The 19980-nt window shown below is 40.0% G+C and overlaps 2 protein-coding genes across 4 annotated transcripts in view; one reads left to right on the top strand and one right to left on the bottom strand.

Moving 5' to 3' along the window:
• The window catches only part of pde8b (phosphodiesterase 8B), a 341898-nt gene extending 334514 nt beyond the window's left edge, over positions 1-7384 (bottom strand). The window contains exons 1-2 of the mRNA XM_063049295.1: positions 7303-7384; positions 2138-2250 (exon numbers count right to left, since the gene is read on the bottom strand). The gene's annotated coding sequence lies outside the window, so the exon portion shown is untranslated. The remainder of the gene's footprint in view (positions 1-2137; positions 2251-7302) is intronic.
• Positions 7385-7426: 42 nt separating this feature from the next.
• The window catches only part of LOC134347129 (KH homology domain-containing protein 4-like), a 63733-nt gene continuing 51179 nt past the window's right edge, over positions 7427-19980 (top strand). Inside the window, exons 1-3 of one of the 3 annotated variants that reach the window (XM_063049303.1) lie at positions 7451-7557; positions 13727-13857; positions 15700-15934. In XM_063049303.1, coding sequence (XP_062905373.1) covers positions 13847-13857; positions 15700-15934 — 246 coding nt within the window. In that variant the 5' untranslated portion in view covers positions 7451-7557; positions 13727-13846. Of the gene's footprint in view, positions 7558-8382; positions 8520-13726; positions 13858-15699; positions 15935-19980 lie in introns of those variants that run through there. The other 2 variants (XM_063049302.1, XM_063049304.1) reach the window with 2 other exon arrangements.

Below are 19980 nucleotides of genomic sequence, written 5' to 3'. Positions count from 1 at the left end.
TTATCAACGTAAGTTGGAAGAATGGGAGAAAGTTGGGATAATGGGTGAAGAGTAGTGAAACAAAGAGATAAAGGCTCCAGGGAGGAGGCAGGAGTGGACAATGTATTGTGGGGGACAATGAGTTGTAAGGAATAATCTCTGAAAGAAATGAGGTCTGTCTTGAAGACAATAGCCTGATGGTCATCAGTTGGGATGGATGTACCTGGGTACAAGATTGCTCTCACTTTATTCAGCTCCTCAGCTGCACCTACCCTAGACCAGTAATCAGACTGAAAATAAGTTTTGCTGCACCTTTTTGGTTGAATGTTAACAAACCTGTTACTGGTTTCAAGAAGATATTTTTGTAAAGCTTCTCAAGCTATGAGTGCTCCTAATGTTTCCCCAACCCGGGCCATATCTTGAAACCCAGACTGAGCCACAAACCATCCTCTTTCTATCTTGCTTCTCAAATCTCATTCAGATGCATGCATCTGAACTCCAAATCTTCCTCATCCCTGCCCACCACTCCCTATAATCTGTCCAATCCAAAAACACCTCTTTGATCATCTGCCCAACCAAATTTCCTGATCTCTCTCAACCTCCGGCCTCATTATAATCCTCTCTATGATCAATTTTCCATCCTCTTCCTCTCTCTATAGCCACAGAAAATAAAGTATTTCTCTCTCTATAAAATGTGCATTGAAGTAATTACACTCTTATCATCTGAAGACTATGCAGCACATTTCATTTTCCTGACCTTGACCTACCAGATCTCCTGTGTGAATATTTAATCATCCCATCCAATTGTATGTTAAATTAACAGAAATTCAGGTAATCTGCCTTGCCTATATGATTTTCCTTCCCTATCTTATTTTTTTTTCTCTGCCTGCTGTATCTGGTGAAATAATAAGGCAGCCTTTATCAACATGGTGCTTGAAGTAACCAGTCCATTAAGTGGACCAGATCTTCTGTAAAATCTGATATTTTTCCTGTTCATCTTCCTCTTTTGTACAAGTGCTATAATGAGATACTTAATGAGGTCTTTGGAGGCTAATTGCTTTTGGTTAAGGAAATTTAATCTCCACTTTAGAGCCAGTATAAAAGTACTTCTCTCTTTGCCCTGAAAAGTGATTAGCTTATAAAGTGAGATGGAATCAGCAGGTGACATCAGGTTTATTTTCCTTTTCTAAATTTATTTTTCACAACATGATATTCATTGTTAGAATTCCCATTGTGTGATTCAATATTCCAGCTATTATATAATTCCCCTTACATGCTCTCCCCAGGGGTTTAGCATTTTTAATGATTCTCTTAGGTTTGTTCTCCTACAGATACTAGTTACTGCTTTCCTCCTAGTTGACGTGCAACCTCTCAGAAAATGAAGTAAATTTTTAAATTGGTAAATTGGCTTATTATTGCCACAGGTATTGAGGTACAGTGAGAAACTTTGTTCTGCATGCAATCCATACAGATCATTTCATTACAACGGTGTACTGAGGTAGTACAAAGGAAAACAATAACAGAATGCAGAATAAAGTGTTCCAGTTTATAGAGAAAGTGCAGCGCATGTTAACAATGAGGTGCCACGTCATAATGTGAGGTCTTATTGTAAGGAGGGGCTGTTCAATAGTCATGTAACAGCAGGATAGAAGCTGTCCTTGAATGCAGCAAAATCTGGATAACCTTTCATCATGACAAGTAATAACCCTCCCGCACAAGTGCCAGGAAATGATTAACTTCAACAAGACGGAGTTCCGACCACTTCCTCATGGTAGTCAGTGTCGCCACATTTATACGTCAATATCTGGGGAGGGTTACCTTTAAGCCAGAATTGGTGAGATTGCTGGATATTGATTTATCCTCTATTAATGCACCATGTTGATCACTGCAGCTTTATTAGCCAAGTTCAAATGCTTTCAATTTCCAAAAGCAAGAGGAGTACTGTATAACTTGAAAAGTTCTAACTGAATCAGCCATGTCAAAGCAGCTGCATATCTACTTCATGGGAGGTCAATGTCAATTGGCCTATGAATAAAGAGACAGGATATTTGACAGAGTGATTTGTCATTTTACTACATACGGTATATGCTCTGAACTTGTTATGCCACTCAAAAAGATTGTGTCTGATTATACCTTATGCTCAACTCAAATTTCCTACCTGAATTTGACTCCTCCATAGCTGAAATAGCTGCCAAATTCATTCTTGGATGTATTTAGTGACTCAAATTCCACAACTCTCTTGGGTAGAGAACTTCAAGGATTCATGACTCCCTGAGAGAAAGAATTCATTATCATAATCTCTTCTTTAAATGGTACAGAAACTATGTTACCCGTTCTGGATTTGGTCCACCAAGGGAAACAGTCTAATAACATCATACAGGAAAGAGCAATACACAAACAGCTCCATATTGTTGCCATGTTTGCAGATGATGCAAAGTTTGGTGGAGGAGCAGGTAGTGACGAGGAAACAGGTAGGATGCAGAAGGACTTAGATTAGGAGAATGGGCAAGAAAGTGGCAAATGAAATACAATGTTGGAAAATGCACGGTCATGCACTTTGGTAGTAGAAATAAATGTGCGGACTATTTTCTAATTCTGCTCCTATGTCTTACGGTTTTATGGTCTTAAACATTCATCAGGGCAGAGACATCAATGTGCATCATCTAATGGATATATTGTGGCAAATCACTAAGGCCTCCACGACTTCAGGCCTCCATCACTAAGGCACGTCTCAAACCATGACTCCTTTTTCATGAAAGGCCAAAGTAGGTGGGCCCACAGAAGCTGAACACATTGTGGGGTATGTGTGATAGCAATGATAGCTCTCAGGAAAGCTACCAACTTTTGATTCATCATTTATTGTGAACAGCTTGCACTATCTGTGATTCAGCGCGGACGGTCATTGATGTCTATTATCTCATGGAATAGGTCTGCATAGAAAATCCATAATGGGGGCAACCATGCCGGTTTAAACCTTAACACGTGTTGAAGCTCTTTAGTGCGGCACCCTTTGATCTTGACTGTTGCTGGACCATACAAAATGTCAGACCACAGAAATTGCCCCAAGAACCCCCTTTGTAAGTAGATGCCTAATCCTTGGGTTTGACAGTTCACGGTGACTATTTATTGCTACGTCACAAAAAGTAGAATAAAACTTAAAATCCAGAATAAAATCATCATTAATGCATTCAAAATAGTTTTAAATTTTTGCATGAAATATAAAATGAAGCTTACAATTTAATTAAAAACTGTACTGAACTTTCATTTATACTTAAGTCTGTTGAAACATATGTACATATAATAAAGCTTAAAACAGAAAAAAACCCAGAAAATTTGGCTACAAATACAGACAACCTTTGTCGTTTGGTGCTGTTATTGGCAAGGAATTCGTTCAGTCAGATTGTGGTGAATCTGTGGACTATATTGCCACAGATAGCTGTGGGGCCAGGTCACTGAGTGTATTTAAAGCAGAGCTTGATAGGTTCTTGATTAGTAAGGGCTTCAAAGACTATGGGGAGAAGGCTGGAGAATGGGATTGAGAGAAAATAATAGATCAGTTACTATTGAATGTTGGAGCAGACTTGATAGGCTGAATAGCCGAATTGTGCTCATGTGTTTTATGGTCCTTTGTTTTATGGTCTAATGCAGCCTCCTTCATGGCTGCCCCGCAAGCTCATGGTGCCAGATTCAAAACGTGTAGGACCACCATGGGAGTACTCTGACCACGTGTAGACAGATGGAATTCATTTAGGCTGGCATCATGCTGGGGTGAAGGCCTGATCCTGTGTTGTACTCATCTATGTTCATGACTTGCTGTAGTTGCCAGCACAAATTTCTTCTCAAATGTCATTTCCAGCTCCGTGTTCTGCTCAAGAAGCATTGCGCCTGGGACAACGGTTGGATCCCACAAACACGCACGGATCTGCACATATCAGGTGTTCTGTCCTCTAGTTCACAATAAAGTAGGTTTTACAGTATTAGTCTTTTTAAAACTTTGTTAAGATTAAAGGTCGTTAATTTTCCATATATCTGAGTAATAACTTTCTTCATTTTGATTGTATCATACTGTGTACCCATTGGGCAGATGCTTCTGTTCCTGTTTTACTATTTACCACTGTTTCCCTATGTAGATCCCAGCAACATTTTCTCAAGGTATCCAATTACAGGATTTCATTTAAACCATCAAATGGCATCTCGATATAGGGGATTTGACTGAATGTCAACTAGATTGAAGTTAGCAATAGTTTTGGTCTCGTTATAAACTTCCTTTGTTTTTGTAATTTTGTCTTCAAGCCACAGAATGAAGAGCTGCCAACTATTTTATATGATAACCTCCTTGGGTGGAAATAAAACAGGGTACTTTGCAGAGCCCAGTTTTTGCTGATAAATTACTGCTCAGGCAATGGAAATATCCCATGCAGAATGCAAATATGTAGGACTAAAAAATGTACTTTGCAACTTCAGACTGTTCTGCTGCAAGTTCAGTCAGATAATCTCGAATATGCCAACATAAAATACCCATGGATTACTTATCACTTGCAGACGTATCACTGACCTGACCTGATACATTCCTTCAGATTAGTGTTTTGAATATTATAAACAAGCTCCCAACAAGAGGGCAAATTTTAAGGTGATTAGAGGAAAGAATAGTGGGGGGGTGGGGGGAGTTGGAGGTAATTTTTTTTAAATGAGGGTGGTGAGTGCATGGAATGTCCTGTTAGGGGTGGTGGTCGAGGCAGATACAGTAAGGACATTTAAGAATCTCCTAGATAAGTACATGGATGAAAGAAAAATGGAGGGCTGTGTAGGAGAGCAGGATTGATTTTAGAGTAGGTTAAAAGGTTGGCACAACATTGTGGGCTGAAGGGCCTGTACTGTGCTGTGATGTTCTATGTCCTATGTTTAAGTTGCTATCCTGCATTTTCGCTACGCCACATGGCTCACTCATTCACAGCTGTTCAGCTGTTTTTCTATACTCTAGGAGCTCCCCCTACAGGTCTTACTGTTAAAATATTGGACTACCATTCCTTATTATAGATAGAAGAGCAAGCTTTGCCCTTTCCCATCACCCGAACGGTGAGACAAAATTTAATTCACCCACTATGGCACTATTGGGTTCAATTTCGGTCTCCATAATTCAGGAAGCATATGAAGTCGTGGAAGAGTGTGGAGAAATATTTACTGGAATGTTCCAGGGATGAGGAATATGTTACAGGAAAAAAGGTAGAGAAACTAGTTATCAATTGAGCAGAGAAGATTGAAGGGAGATGTGACAGAAGAATTCCAAATAACAAGACAATGTTGATAGAGAAACTTCACAATTGTGGAAACTTCAAGGACACAATCTTAACATGATTACACAAGCAACATGAAAAAAAACACTTTTTTAGCAGCTAGAATGTACTGCTTAACAGGATGATAAAGTAAAAGATTCTCAACACAGAATCAGATTGATATTTAAAAGAAAAATTACATTGGGGAACAATATTTTTCAAAAGAGTTGCTTCCTCAGCATTTTTTTTGTTTATGATAGAGCACTTGAAGCTAAACACAAATATACTTTCAGACTACTTGGTATCACATAGGAATTTGGAGAAACAAGAAATTAACTTTAACTGAGTATAATGCGTTTAATTGCATAATAGTGCTGGCACTTTGCAATAGTTCAATTAAGCTAAAACTGTTTTATTTATAATTTTCCTTTGTACTCAGTGTCCAAGGCTTCTCACTTCAAGTGTCCAACAATAATCAGCCAGTATTGATGGATTCGAGTTGCCCTGATACTGTTTCTCTGTGACAGCAATGTCCTGGTGAAGCCTTTCACCATGCTCGACACTGACAGCACCAAGATTTGCAGGAAAGAAGTCTAAATGGAAATGCAGAAAATGAATCTTTAGTGACAGGTTGTACTTCATGGTTTTGTATGCTTGAAGCATGTTGTCAACCAGTTGCACCTAGTTCAGTGCCCTATAGTTGCCAAGAAAATTTTCAACAATATCGTTGAATGCCTTCCATGTGATTTTCTCCAGTCCCACTAGAATTTCTTTGAACTGTCTGCCATTGGTGACCTGTTTGATTTGTCTTCTTTAACCTTGGCATCAGTTATTCTGACATGAGTTAAGAATAGAAAATACAAATATAGGCGATTTAAAAAAAAAATAGTTTGTAATAGGGAAATTTCATGGTGATTTTCATGATCAGCAGGCCAAAATCCATAAAATACACTCTAAAGTATTCAGGAAGCAAAATCTTTGTTGTCCACTATTGCCAACCATTTGACGAGTAGCACAACAATTTTAGATTTGGCACATTACTGTACTCCTATTATACTTCCGGTAAGATGGCGGTGCATTCAAATGCAGTGGCCTCTCAGGAGCCAACCAAAGGCGTTTTCTGCATTTCTAAATGTCCTTCTTTACGATTACAGGATAATGCTGGACTTGAAGAATTTCAGGCTCTGCAGGTCCAGCCCATCAGTGAGCTGCTCATTGATGGTGGAGCTGGAGTTGGTATGGACTATGCTACTGCTTGCTAAAAAGGTGGTGAGCAACTTAACAGTTAGTGATTATCTTAGATGTTTCTCTTGCGATCGTACGACCTAGTTGGACATTGATAATGTGAAATGCTGCGAGTCCTTTCCCCTTATTTATGGGGAAGACAGATGGCAGTGGAGCTGCGTGTTCTTAGTTGCAGTTAGGACTAGGCCTCAAGCCACGGGCTTGTCTGCTGCAGCACTCCAGGAGAGGTGTCACTGGAGGTGGTGTGGTGCAGTGTCCATGCTGGGTTGCGGGCTGGGCCCTTCCATTGGTACTGCCCTCCAGTGCTCAGTCAGTGGAATAAAAACTGGATTGTGCACGTGCTTACATTTGTCTGCAGACTAGGAATGCTGTTTCATTTGGCTGTATTCATGCTTGGTTGAATGATAATTAAACTTGAGTTTACTGACTTCTGGACTCAACACTTTTTTCAGATAATTTTTCACATAATTTCAGATAAGGATTCTACATTCCTTCAACCTCTTTCATACAAAATTCTATTTCCAATGTTTTCACCTGTTCACTCACTCTATCTATATCCTGCTGCAAAGTACAAATATCCTCATTAAAATATTTTCTTCTACCTATTTTTGTGTCATGGCAAACTTGGTTACCTTATACTTTGCCCTCTTCTCCATAATCATACATAGATAACTCTGGGACAAGAACTGACTCCTGAGGCACTTCACTAATTATTATACCTATAACACAATTTCCTGGCAATAACCTCCATTGTGCAATATTCAGTACAATTCTTTATTTTGCAACCATAAACAGTGAGGCTTACTCTACTATTCAACGCCAGTTGGGGGACATTCTTGCGAGCCGATTCCCCATCGCTTGCACACTGCCACTCGGTGGCGGGGAAGACCAGCAGCAGCGCCAAGGTTCCGCCCTCCCGGCGGCGGCGGCGGCGGCGGCGGCGGCGGCGGCGGCGGCGGCGCCGGCGCCGGAGACGTGATGATATCAGGCCGCCGACGTTGGACGTAGTCTCCGGTTTGCTCGCTCTCACAATGTCGGCCGGATCGCCGCAGTCTGCGGGGTAAGGAGCTCAGGAATGACGGCGTTTGGTGCTCAGTCCGTTTACTTGCCCGCGTTCTGACTTGCTTAGGGATGTTGATGTATCCGCCAGATTGAGGGATGGTGCAAGGCTGCCACGCTGATAATCGCGGGCGGTGCTTGGTATATGCTTTAAGAAAAAAGAAACCGGTGCGTCGCTGGTCGTAGGCCCGAAACCCGCCGAGTAAACTGACGTTGACTGAGCCCAAACCGGGCCTGCGAACAGGCGCACGCTCGGGCCTGGCCGAGTCCAGATCGCTTTGGGACCAGGAGTCGACCCAGGCGCGCAGCCGTCCCGGAACAGGCGCCGACCGGGCCTAAATCGGCTCCACTAATCGGACTTCAATCTGAAATAAACCTTTGTGGAATAAATGGGCTCAGTCCGAGTTTGAGGGCGGAGGAGTTGTTGACTGGTAGTATCGCTATAACACTGTTTACTTCTCTATCAGATTAGACCCAAAATTAATCCCCCTTCCCCGTGTAAGCTTCATACAAGTTGACAGTAAAGAGGCGCGATGAAGCGTTCCCACGGTCTCCTATTCCCTCTTTCCCCTGTATTTGTGTCCTCACATGATTTTAAATTAAACTTTAAACGTTTTTTGGCCGCAGCTGGGATAAAATGCATTTAAAAAATGTCACAGAAACATGCACTTCACCTCGCTCTCTAGAACTAGTAAGAAATTGCAACACCAATAAGTGCAGGGTTTCCTTGAACTCCGGAATAAATTGGTTAAAGTTTTCAAGACCACTGATCTTAGTATTAACGGATTACCTTTCAGTCATTTAGAAGTAGGGTTGAGAAGAAAAACATCATGCAGTGTATATGGAAGCAACACACATCAAAGTTGCTGGTGAACGCAGCAGGCCAGGCAGCATCTCTAGGAAGAGGTACAGTCGACGTTTCAGGCCGAGACCCTTCGTCAGGACTAACTGAAGAAAGAGCTAGTAAGAGATTTGAAAGTGGGGGGGGGGGGAGGAGGAGATCCAAAATGATAGGAGAAGACAGGAGGGGGAGGGATGAAGCCAAGAGTAGCATATATGTTGTTTTTTAAAAATGCATAGCTTTTCAATATCAGGTTTCCTTAGGTTGAATTAGACTTGAATTACCTTGCTTAAACGTGGCAACCATTGCTGTTTCGAATGAAAAGTATTTTGATAAAATTTGCACAGCAAAATACTGTTTTATAAAATCCTATTTCATGATGGAATGCTTTATATAAATTTGATATTTAAATTTAAGGACAAATTAGTAAACATGGGGGTAATGCATTGGAATATTATTCCAATTTTTTTCATAAAATATTTTTAGTTAATGTTAAAATTGGATTTCATTATTCTAAAATGATTATCTAGTGTATACTGTGGATTCCAGTTATTTGGGACATTGGGACCAGCGTATTTCTGCTTCAGTTAGCTGAAATCTCATGGAAATAGTTAAAAAGATATAAAGAAGGCAAACCACTGTTTAACTGAGTAAATATGTATTTAAATGAAATACAGAACAAATTATAGTAATGCTACTACAGTACTATAAAACTGTACTAGTTCCTAATTGTTATCGACAGAGAAATTCATCCAGTGTTTGCTACCATGTTCTTTTGATCAACTATAAATGAGCAAAATCATCACTGACATCTAGTGCAGATGATGGACTGCCTTCATACAATGCTTTTGGCGATTGCATCCTCCAAATCTTCATTTTCATTGTAACATTCAAGATGATTGTCAATACCTTCAAATTCTTCATAGTTCCTTCCTTGTTGAAGTAGTGAAATTTTTCTTTTTTGCTCCTGGCTGTTTCTAGCATCTCTAAGCCTGAATGCTTGAAACTGCATTGAGCAAAGCAGTTCTGAATTGTCTTACTGATTATTTCTTGCCAACTATAAATGACAAAACTTGCTGTTTTTTGAACACACAGACATGCTATTTAAGAACTGTTCGCTGTAAGCACGTGCAATGTCAAACAGCCATACAAGTGCATGCGACTGTTGCTAGTTAGAAACTGTTCAGCAAGTCTTTTGTCCAAATTATGTGACATAGTGTCCAAAATAAATGAAAGGAATCCCATCTATCTTCTTGATAAGTTTTTGTTCTATGAGTTGTCCCAAATAAACAGCTGCCCTGATTAACTGGAATCCATTGTATATGTGGAAAAATTCTCTAAGTATATTTCTCTCGTCTTCAGTGAAACAGATTGACATTAACTGCTACACTGATTTTTGATTGTTTTGTAACTATTTGTATTTTGCTGAGAATGCATATTATCTGTTAATTTACAAACAATATGCATGTGGTGAAGTCAGTGCATTTTTATGAAGTGGTGATTTATAGGTTAGTCTTTAGTATATATTAAGTTGGATCTTTATCGTCTAAAACAAAGTTGAAATTGTGATCAGTTGAAATGTTTTCCACCTTTGCATTCTCCAACCTAAATAACTTGTATAGTATATAGAAAATAAAGAGTCTATAGAACAGTACAGCACAGGAATGGACCCTTCCATCTATGATATTGCACTGAGCTAATTAATGTAATGATGCCTCATTAAACTAATTTTTTCAGCCTGCATGTGGTCAATATCCATTCTCTGCATATTCATGTGCCTACCTAAAAGCCTCTTCTGTGGAATCTGCCTGTTTTCGGCAATACATTTCAGGTATCCACCACTTTCAGTGTGTTCTCTTCTTCTCCTCCTCCTCCTCCCAATGAATTTCTGATTACCTTACATGTTTCAACCCTGGGAGAAAGATACTGGCTGTGAACTCTTATCTGTGCCTCATAATTTTATAAACTAGTATCAGGTTTTCTCTCAACCGGTGCTGCTCCAGAGAAAACAACCTTTGTTTATCCAAGCTCTCGTACAGCATCCTGGTTAACCTCTTAAACACCCTCCACATCCTTACTATAATCAAGTGACCAGGATTGAATGCAATACTGCAGTCGCGGCTTAACCAGAGTTTTATGAAGCATCAACATAACTGCCTGACCATTAATAAAGCCAAACATCTCATCCACCATCTTTACCACCTGCTCGTATGGCAATTTTCAGGGAGCCACTGACTTGGATCCTAAGATCCTTCTATATGCCATTGTGTTTAAGGGCCCTGCCATTACCATGCGCTTACCCTTTACATTGGATCTCCTAAAGTCCAACACCTCACATACTCTCTGAATAAACTCCCATCTGCAATTTCTCTGCTCATATCTACACTGATTATACCTGGTGGATCCTTTACCAACTTCTACACTGTCTGCAATGCCACAAATCTTTGTGTCATCTCGAAACCTGTTAACCCAACAATCCACATCTCACAAGCAGCAGAGGTCCCAGTATTGGTCCCTGTGGAACATCACAAGTTACAGAAGTCTAGCAGGAATAAGAATCATTGCCCACTACCCTCTGTCTTTTACAGTATAAATAAATTTTGGTTTAAAGCTATAATTTTAATTACTATAATGAATTAGGATATGCTTTTTTCTTTGGCTGAATTAAAAACTACCTTGAGTCTTTGATTATAAAAATGAAAGAATAACAATATATATCTCGGACTGTTGGTGTAAGTTAAATAATCTGACTGCCACTCAGATTAATTGACTTGATGTTTTGTTTCTCATTACCTGTTTTCTTTAGCAAGATTAGCATTTCATTTTGAAGGTTTTTTTTCATTTTAATGAACATTATAAATCTGGCACTGATTTTACATAAAACAGTTCAGTGTGGGAACAGACCCTTCAGCCCACAATGTTGTGCTGAACCAATTAGTAATCAAATGGCCAACTAAACTAATCCGCTCTGTCTGCATTATGTCCATATCTTTCCATTTTCCTCACACTTCAGGCACCCATCACTCTTTGTGGGGAAAAAAAAACACCTCTCACATCTTTGAAATTGCCCCCTCTCATCTTAAACGTGTGCCCTCTGGTTATTAGATATTTCAACCCTGGAAAAATGGTACTGTCCGTTTACTCTGTCTATGCCTCTCATAGTCTTATAAACCTCCATCAGATTTCCCCTCAGCCTCTGCCACTCCAGAGAATATAACCAAGGTTGTCCAAGCTCTGGTGCCCTCTAATCCAGTCAGCATCTTGCTGAACAACACTCTGCAAAGCCTCACCATCCTTCCCATAATAGAGCAACCAGAAATGTATGTAGTACTCCAGATGCCCCCTAACTACAGTTTTATAAGTTGCAACATAACTTCCTGACTTTTGAAATCAATGCCTCGACTAATAAAAGCAAGCATGAGTCAGCCTTCTTATCCATCCTATCAACTTGTGTAGCCACTTTCAGGAGTTGTTAACTTGAACCTTAAGATTCTGTTCATCAACACTGTTAGGGTCTTGCTCTGAGTGGTGTATTGTCTCTTTACATTTGAAATTCTTCACACTTGTAAGCAGGATTTTCACATTTCTGATCAGCTTTGCATTAGTTCATAGAAATTTTCACTAGTATTGTGATAAAGTACTTATGTGTTTGAAGTTAGATTGACTTTGGCTGTGAAGTTGTTTCTTTTTTTTATCCTAGTTTAAAGGATTTCACAAATGCTTGTGAGGTAGTGATAGCTACATACCTAAAGATTGGAGAGGGAAAAAATTGGGAAAAATTTACATTAGATAAAGAAGTCAATTTTGGCCATGATGGCAATGTAACTAATCCCTTCAACACGCATGTAATCTGTATTCCACTATTTCCTGCCTGTCATGTCTGCTTCAACATCCTCCGTTGACAGTGTGTTTTAGGCACCTTCTACTTCGTATCTGTTTTAATAAAAACACTCCCCTTCCTCAACTCCTTTTAAGTATCCCCTTCTCTTGTACTTCGTAGTCCTACACAGGGGAGATGACTGACTACCCTTCTACAGTGGGGCTAGAAAGTTTGTGAGTGCTTTAGAATTTTCTCTGTTTCTGCATAAATATGACCTAAAATGTGATCAGATCTTCGCGTAGGTTCTAAAACTAGATAAAGCGAACCCAATTAGATAAATAACAACAAAACATTATACTTTTTCATTTATTTATTGAGAAAAATTATCCAATATTGCATGTATTTGCTGGAAAAAGTATGTGAACCTTTGCTTTCAGTAACTGATGTGAACCCCTTGAACCGCAATAACTTCAACAAAAACAAAAGAGCTGGTTGTGGATTACAAGAGGAATGGAGACAGGCTAACCCCTATTGACATCAATGGATCTGGGGTTCAGAGGGTAAACAGGTTTAAGTTCCTCGGCATTTATATCACTGAGGACCTCGTGTGGTCTGTACACACCAGCTTGGTATGGACCCCCAAATCCTAAGAACTATCTACAGGGGCACGATTGAGAGCATCCTGACTTGGCTGCATTACTGCCTGGTATGGGAACTGTACCTCCCTTAATCGCAGGATTCTGCAGAGGGTGGTGTGGACAGTCAGCACATCTGTAGTTGTGAACTTCCCGTAATTCAGGACATGTACAAAGACAGGTGTGAAAAAAGGGCCCGAAGGATCATTGGGGACCCGAGTCACCCCAACCATGGTCTATTCCTGCTGCTGCCCTCTGGGAAATGGTACCGCAGCATAAAAGCCAGCACCAGCAAGCTCCTGGACAGCTTCTTCCACCAGGCCATCAGATTGATTAACTCACGCTGATTTGAGTGTATTTCTATATTACATTGACTGTTCTATTTATTATAACTTATTATAAATTACTATGATTGCATATTGCACATTTAGACAGAGATGTAACGTAAAGATTTTTACTCATGTATGCGAAGGATGTAAGAAATAAAAGTCAATTCAGTTCAATTCAAAATTCCAGTAACTGTTGATCAGTCCTGCACATTGGCTTGGAGGAATTTTAGGCCATACCTCCTTACAAAATTGCTTGAACTCTAGGATGTTGGTGGGCTTCCTTGCATGAACTGCTTGCTTCAGGTCCTTCCATAACATTCTTCTATAGGACTAAGGTTAGCACTTCGACTTGACCATTCCAAAATGTGAAATTTCTTCTGCTTTAACCATTCTTTGGTCGACTGATGTGTGTTTATGGTTGTTGTCTTGCTCGATTCTTCAAAACAAAGTGAGACAAGCCCAGGTTCATTTTAATACAACCCACTTACTCTATATCAAGCATTAAAACAAGATGGCCGTTATCATTGACTTTCATTTCAAAACAGACTTGATTATACGAGACCACAGGCAGTGGTGGAAAGATGGTTCTCTGACCTGAGGCCAGTGAACAGAGCTACTCCACAAAGATCAAGTGCCAACACCTCTATTGTTTGTGATCTATATAAATGATGAAAATGTAAGTAATGTAGTTTTGAAATCTAAAGACAACGCAAAAATTGGTGCAGTTGTGGACTGCAGCAAGGATACAACAGGATGTAGATCAGAGAGAAATTTGGGTGGCGAAATGACAGATGAAGCTTAATCCTGACAAGTGCAATGTGGAAGGTCAGGTGGCAGGACCTTTGGAAACACTAATGTACAGGCCCACAGCTCCCTGAAAGTGGAACACAAGTGAATGGAGCAGTAAAGGCAGCTGTGGTGTACTTGCCTTCTTCAGTCATAGCATTGAGTATACAAGTTGGGAGGTCATAAAACTAGTTAGGCCACATTGGGAGTGCAGTACAAGAAGGATGAGGAGATTTTGGAGAGGGTGCAGAGGAGGTTTAGCAGAAAGCTGTAATAGGCTATATCGAGAGCTTGAATAAATACGGTTTGTTTTCTCGGAGGGAAAATCTGATCGAAATTTATTGCATAGTTTATTACAATAAAGAATTCATTGTTCCTTTATCGATGGCAAGTCATCCTGGTCCCGAGGCAGCAAAGCAGAGCCAAGCCATGACACTGCCACCACCATGTTTCACAGATGGGATGAGGGTCTTATGCTGGAATGCAGTGCTTGTTTTTTGACAAATATAACGCTTCTCATTTAATCTAAGAAGTTCTATTTTGGACTCATCCATCCACAGAACATTCTTCCAATAGGCTTCTGGCTTATCCACCGAACTGCCTGATTCCATCATACCTCTGGTAACATGTTCCGGCCATCTACCACTCTGCATTTTAAAAAAAAAACATGCCTTTTACATCTTTAAACTTCCATGCCTCAGCTTCAAAGCATGTCTGCCTGTATTTGACTTTTCTACCTTGGGGATGAGATTCTGACTGTCTACCATATCTATGCCACTGATAATTTAAAAAATCTCTACCAGGTCTCTCCTTAGTCTCCAGCACTGCAGGCAGAAGAACCCTTTCCTTATAGCTCATAACATCTAATTTGGACAGCATTCTAGTAAACTTCTTCTGTACCCTCTCCATGTTCTTACAATGAAGGGGTGACCAGAACTAAACACAGTATTCCGAAAGTGGTCGGAATAAAGTTTTATGTAGCTGTAGCATGACTTCCTTACTCTCATGCTCAATACTCCTACCAGTGGAGGCAATCATGTGATATGCCACCTTTACCACCTTATACACTTGCATAGCCATTTTCAGTGAGTTGTTGACTTGGATCCCAGGATCCCTCTGCCCTCAGTGCTATTAAGGGGACTACAATTATCTATGTTTTCTTGTCTTATTTGACTTCCTAAAGTGCAACAGCTCTTACTTGCCTCGATTGAACTCCATCTGCCACCTCTGCCCATATCTGTAACTGTTCTATATCCCACTATATTAACACTGACCCACAACCCCACCTTCCTTGCTAATCCACCTCTCTATATTTTCATTCAAATCACTGATATATTTCACAGACAGAGATCCCAGCACTGATTCTTGCAGAGCACCACTGGTCATGACCTTCAGACAGATTAACGGCCTTCCACCACTGCCCTGTGCTATGGGAAATCCAGTTTTGAATGTAAATTTACAATCCATCCTGGATTCCACACATCTTTATCTTCTGAACATACGACAAGAGATCTAATGTCTTACTAAAGTCCATGTAGGTAACATCCTCTGCCTTATCCTCATCAAATACCTTTGTTACCTCTGGAAAGAAAAGAAAAGCTCAATTAACTTGTAAGGCATGACAAGATCATCCTGTAGTTTTAGATTGAATGGTTTGCTGAAAGTGGAAAAACATCAAAATGCGTTGGAATTGTGATATCCACAATATTAATCAGTGTTTTTGTTGTTTTAGGCGCCGTAGTAAATGGGATTGTCCAGAATCACTTCCTGTGTCAATAGAGTCTCAGATGAACAATTTCTCAGTCACAATGCCACAGAGTGGAGGTCTCTCAGGCTCTGTGCCAGGCAGCCATTCTTCTCAGTCTTCATCAGATGCATTGGATGCAGCTTCTGCTGCAGCTGCCAGAATTAATGCTATGTTGATGGCAAAAGGGAAACTGAAGTTACCACAGACTCCAAGTAACAGAGTAAGTAATGTTTTTGAATTCAGTACACAGTAATCCTTTTTGACTGCCATTATGAAGTGATAGCATTTTGTTATCTGAAGTCAGCCTGGCAGTAACAAAACATTTGAACAACATTTTCTGTGTCAATGGCACTTACCAGTATGATGCTATATTGAACAACAAAATGCTTCAACCTATATTGTTGCAAACTTGGTATTCTGCTACATATTTCCTTATAGAAAATGCAGACAATTTTATTCTTTGTGAGAAACAGTTGAAGTTTCAGGTTGATGACCCTTTGTCAGTACTCATGGTTTTTGACTTGAAAATGTTAACTGTTTCTTTCCATAAGTATAGCCTGGCTCATTGAATAAAGGATTAGCTTTATTTGTCACATGTTCATCAAAGCACACAGTGAAATGTGTCATATACATTAATAACCAACACAATCCAAGGATGTTCTGGCGGCAGCCAGCATGTGTTGCCATGCTTCTGGCGCCAGCATAGCATGTTCACAACTCAGTAACTCAAACTCGTACGTCTTTGGAATGCGGGAAGAAATGGAAGCGATTGCTGGGAGAACGTACAGACTCCATACAGACAGCAGTGGGAATTGAACCCAAATTGCTGCGTTGTAAGTTGTTGTGCTATCATGCTGCCCATGTATTTCCAGCATTTCCTGTTTTTATTTTTAGATTTCCAGCATCTGTAGTTTCTTTTTGAGTTTCACTTAAGCTCAATCTTTTGTGTGAAATACTGATGATCATAATTTCTAATGGGGCACTAAACCAAGGCCACTAATCTTTGTTCATATATGATTTTATTACACAGTTTGAAGGCCTTTACCCTGGGTAAACTGGAGGCATCACCCACAAGATTTGGGAGCTTTTTAAGTAGAAGTCAGCAGTTAATCAGTTTGAATCAAGCTATTCTCTTTGGCCTTTATCTCTGAATCATCCCTATGTTTTATCCTTTCATATCTTCTGAAATGCAACAAGTGAAGAGGAGATTTAACATCCCATCCTCTGCTAGGGCAAGGCTAGTGCTGAGGAGATGATTCATCTCAACCCTTCCTAAAAGCTCAATACCATAGAAGCCAGTCTTGAATTAATTTGTGTGCTATCTTAAAATAACTGAGTGCATTGGAAACAGCAAAGGCTGTAGAACCAGATGACATCTCGCCTATTGAAGGAATGCGCTCCAAAACAAGGCGTGCAACTACATGTTGTAACTACAGAGGAACAGCTTGGCATGTACCCAGCCATGTAGAAAACTACCATATGATGTCCTCTTTACTAAAAGGACAAGGACAAGTGCAGTCTGACAAGTTACCTTTCAGTTAGTCCACTCTCAATCAACAACAAAATTTTCGATAATGCTATCAAGAGCATTTAATTCTTTAGTAACCGGCTCAGTAATACGTGGACAAACAGCAAACAACAGGAATTCTGCAGATGCTGGAAATTCAAGCAACACACATCAAAGTTGCTGCTGAACGCAGCAGGCCAGGCAGCATCTCTAGGAAGAGGCGCAGTAAATGTTTCAGGCCGAGACCCTTCGTTACTTCTGACATTAGTCCTGACGAAGGGTCTCGGCCTGAAGCGTCGACTGTGCCTCTTCCTAGAGATGCTGCCTGGCCTGCTGCGTTCACCAGCAACTTTGATGTGTGTTGCTTTAGTAATACGTGGTTTGGAATTTGTCAGCTTCACTTGGTTTTGAAGCTTATCACACTCTTCTTCCATAAAGAAATGAATTACTGAGAAGTCATTAAGTTGGTATTTCGCAATATCTTAGAATCTAGGAGTCCTGTTAAAATTGAAGTCAGTATGTATCATAGAAATAGCATGACCGAAGTACAGAGAAAAATGATTGTTGGACACCAATGATTTCAGCCTCAGTACATTACTGCATGAATTTTTCAGGGCGTTGTTTAGTTCCATCCGCTGTTTCCTCAATGACTTTCCATCTTAAATTCAGAAGTGGGGATGTGCAATTATGTTTGATTTGATTTCTGAACTCAAGGTCTACACCACGTTTCAATGTGGGCTAATCTTTGACATGTAAGGTTTGCGTCAAAGTTGTTCTAAATAATGATGATTAGCAACAACCAAAAATCTAACCCCAAAGCATGATGTTCAATGGCATTCTAATTTTGAGTCCCCCTATCCCATCAGCATCCCAGAGGATTACCACTGATTGACTATATTGCAATTGAAAATTAACCAATATTATGTCATCACTTGTACAAAAATTAAAATTTTATGTTTTTTTATTGAGATGTCCTTCATTTCCAACCTAGAAAAGGAGGCTAAATTAATTGCCAGTTAATTTATTTTACCTGTCTTGGCTCCATATGCCTGTCAAAAATAAAGCAAATAATTGCACATAGATTGTTGTTTTTGTGTGAGAAGATTCAGTGGGATATAAAAAATTGCAAATGATTAAATAATTAGAAGGAAAATTAGGGTACAGGACAGTAGCTAGAAAGTAAAAATGGAGGTTGAGTTTGTTACGTTGGTCCAATAGAAAGTAATGAAAAATAAAGGAAGCAAACGTATTTTGTATTAGTCCTCACTAGTTTACACATTGCAAGTTACATTCAGAAAAGCTGTAAATTACAAATTGGAAGAAAGGCAGGAACATCACCAAGAAAGTGTTGCCAAGTAAATTGTTGGAGGTATCACATACCAAGTCCCTGGGTCATGATGGACTTCAGGTTGGAGACTTAAAGAAGTAGGATGGTGAGATAATTCATGCTTTGGTTTTGATTTTTCAAAATTTCCCTGATGTTAGGGAAAGTTCCATTAGATTTGAAAACAGAGAATGCAACTCTATTCAAGAAGAGCAGAAGTCAGCAGAAAATTTAGCTGGTTAGCTTAAAGCCTGTCATGGGGAAATTGAAATTAGAACAGGACATTTGGAAAAATTTAATGTAATCAGTTAAGATCAACCATATACAACCCTGAGATTCATTTTCTTGTGGGCATCCACAGTAAGTACAAGAAGCACAACAGAATCAATGAAAGACTGCCCCCAACAGGACGGACAAGCAATCAATGTGTAAAAGACAACAAGCTGTACAAGCACAAAAAGAAAAGAAAAATAAATAATAATAAATAAGAACTAAGTATTGAGAATTTGAGATGAAGAATCCTTGAAAGGGAGCCCATAGGTTGTGGGAACAGTGAAGGGAAGAGTTCAGTGAAGGGAAGAGTGAAGTTATTCCCTTGGTTTAAGAAGCTGATGGTTGAGGGGTAATAACTGTTCTTGAACCTGGTGGTGTGCGTTCTGAGAAGAGAGCATGACCTGGATGGTGGGAGGGTCCTTGATGATGGAAGCTGCTTTCCTGTGACAGGGCTCCATGTAGATGTGCTCAGTGGTGGGGAGGGCTTTGCCTGTGATGGACTGGGCTGTATCCATTACTTTTGTATGCTTTTCTATTCAAGGGCGTTGGTATTTCCATACCATGGCGTGATGCAACCAGTCAATCTATAGATGTTTGTCAGAGTTTTAGATGAAATGTTGAATCTTCATAAACTTGAATGCTGAGCTATAGTCAATGGAGAGCATCCTGCTGTATGCCTCTTTGCTGTCCAGACGTACCAGGGTTCAGTGAAGAGCCAGTGAAATGGTGTCTGCTGTTGACCTGTTGCGATGGCAAGTTGGAACAGATCCAAGACACTTCTCAGGCAGGAGTTGATATATTTCATCGCTACTGTCTAAAAGCACTTCGTTACAGTGAATATAAATATTACTGGATGATAGTCATTGAGGCAAGTTACCATATTCTTTTTAGGCACCAGTATAATTGAAGCCTAATTGAAGCAAGTGGGTATCTCAATCTGCCAAAGCAAGATTTTAAAGATATCAGTGAATACTCCAGTCAGTTGATCGGCATAGGTCTTTAGTATTCAACCAGGCACTCCATCCGGGCCGGATGCTTTCCGTGAGTTCACACTCAAAAAGGATGCTCTCACATTGGCATCAGGGACTAAAGTCACAGGGTCATGTGGGGCTCTGGGAGTTTGTGAAGGTGCTTCCATGTATTAATGGTCAAAGTGAGCATA

This window comes from Mobula hypostoma, chromosome 5, assembly GCF_963921235.1.
Source record: "Mobula hypostoma chromosome 5, sMobHyp1.1, whole genome shotgun sequence".
Taxonomy (NCBI): domain Eukaryota; kingdom Metazoa; phylum Chordata; class Chondrichthyes; order Myliobatiformes; family Myliobatidae; genus Mobula; species Mobula hypostoma.
The sequence above is the reverse complement of the archived record's forward strand: the minus strand, read 5'-3'. Positions and strand labels throughout refer to the sequence as shown.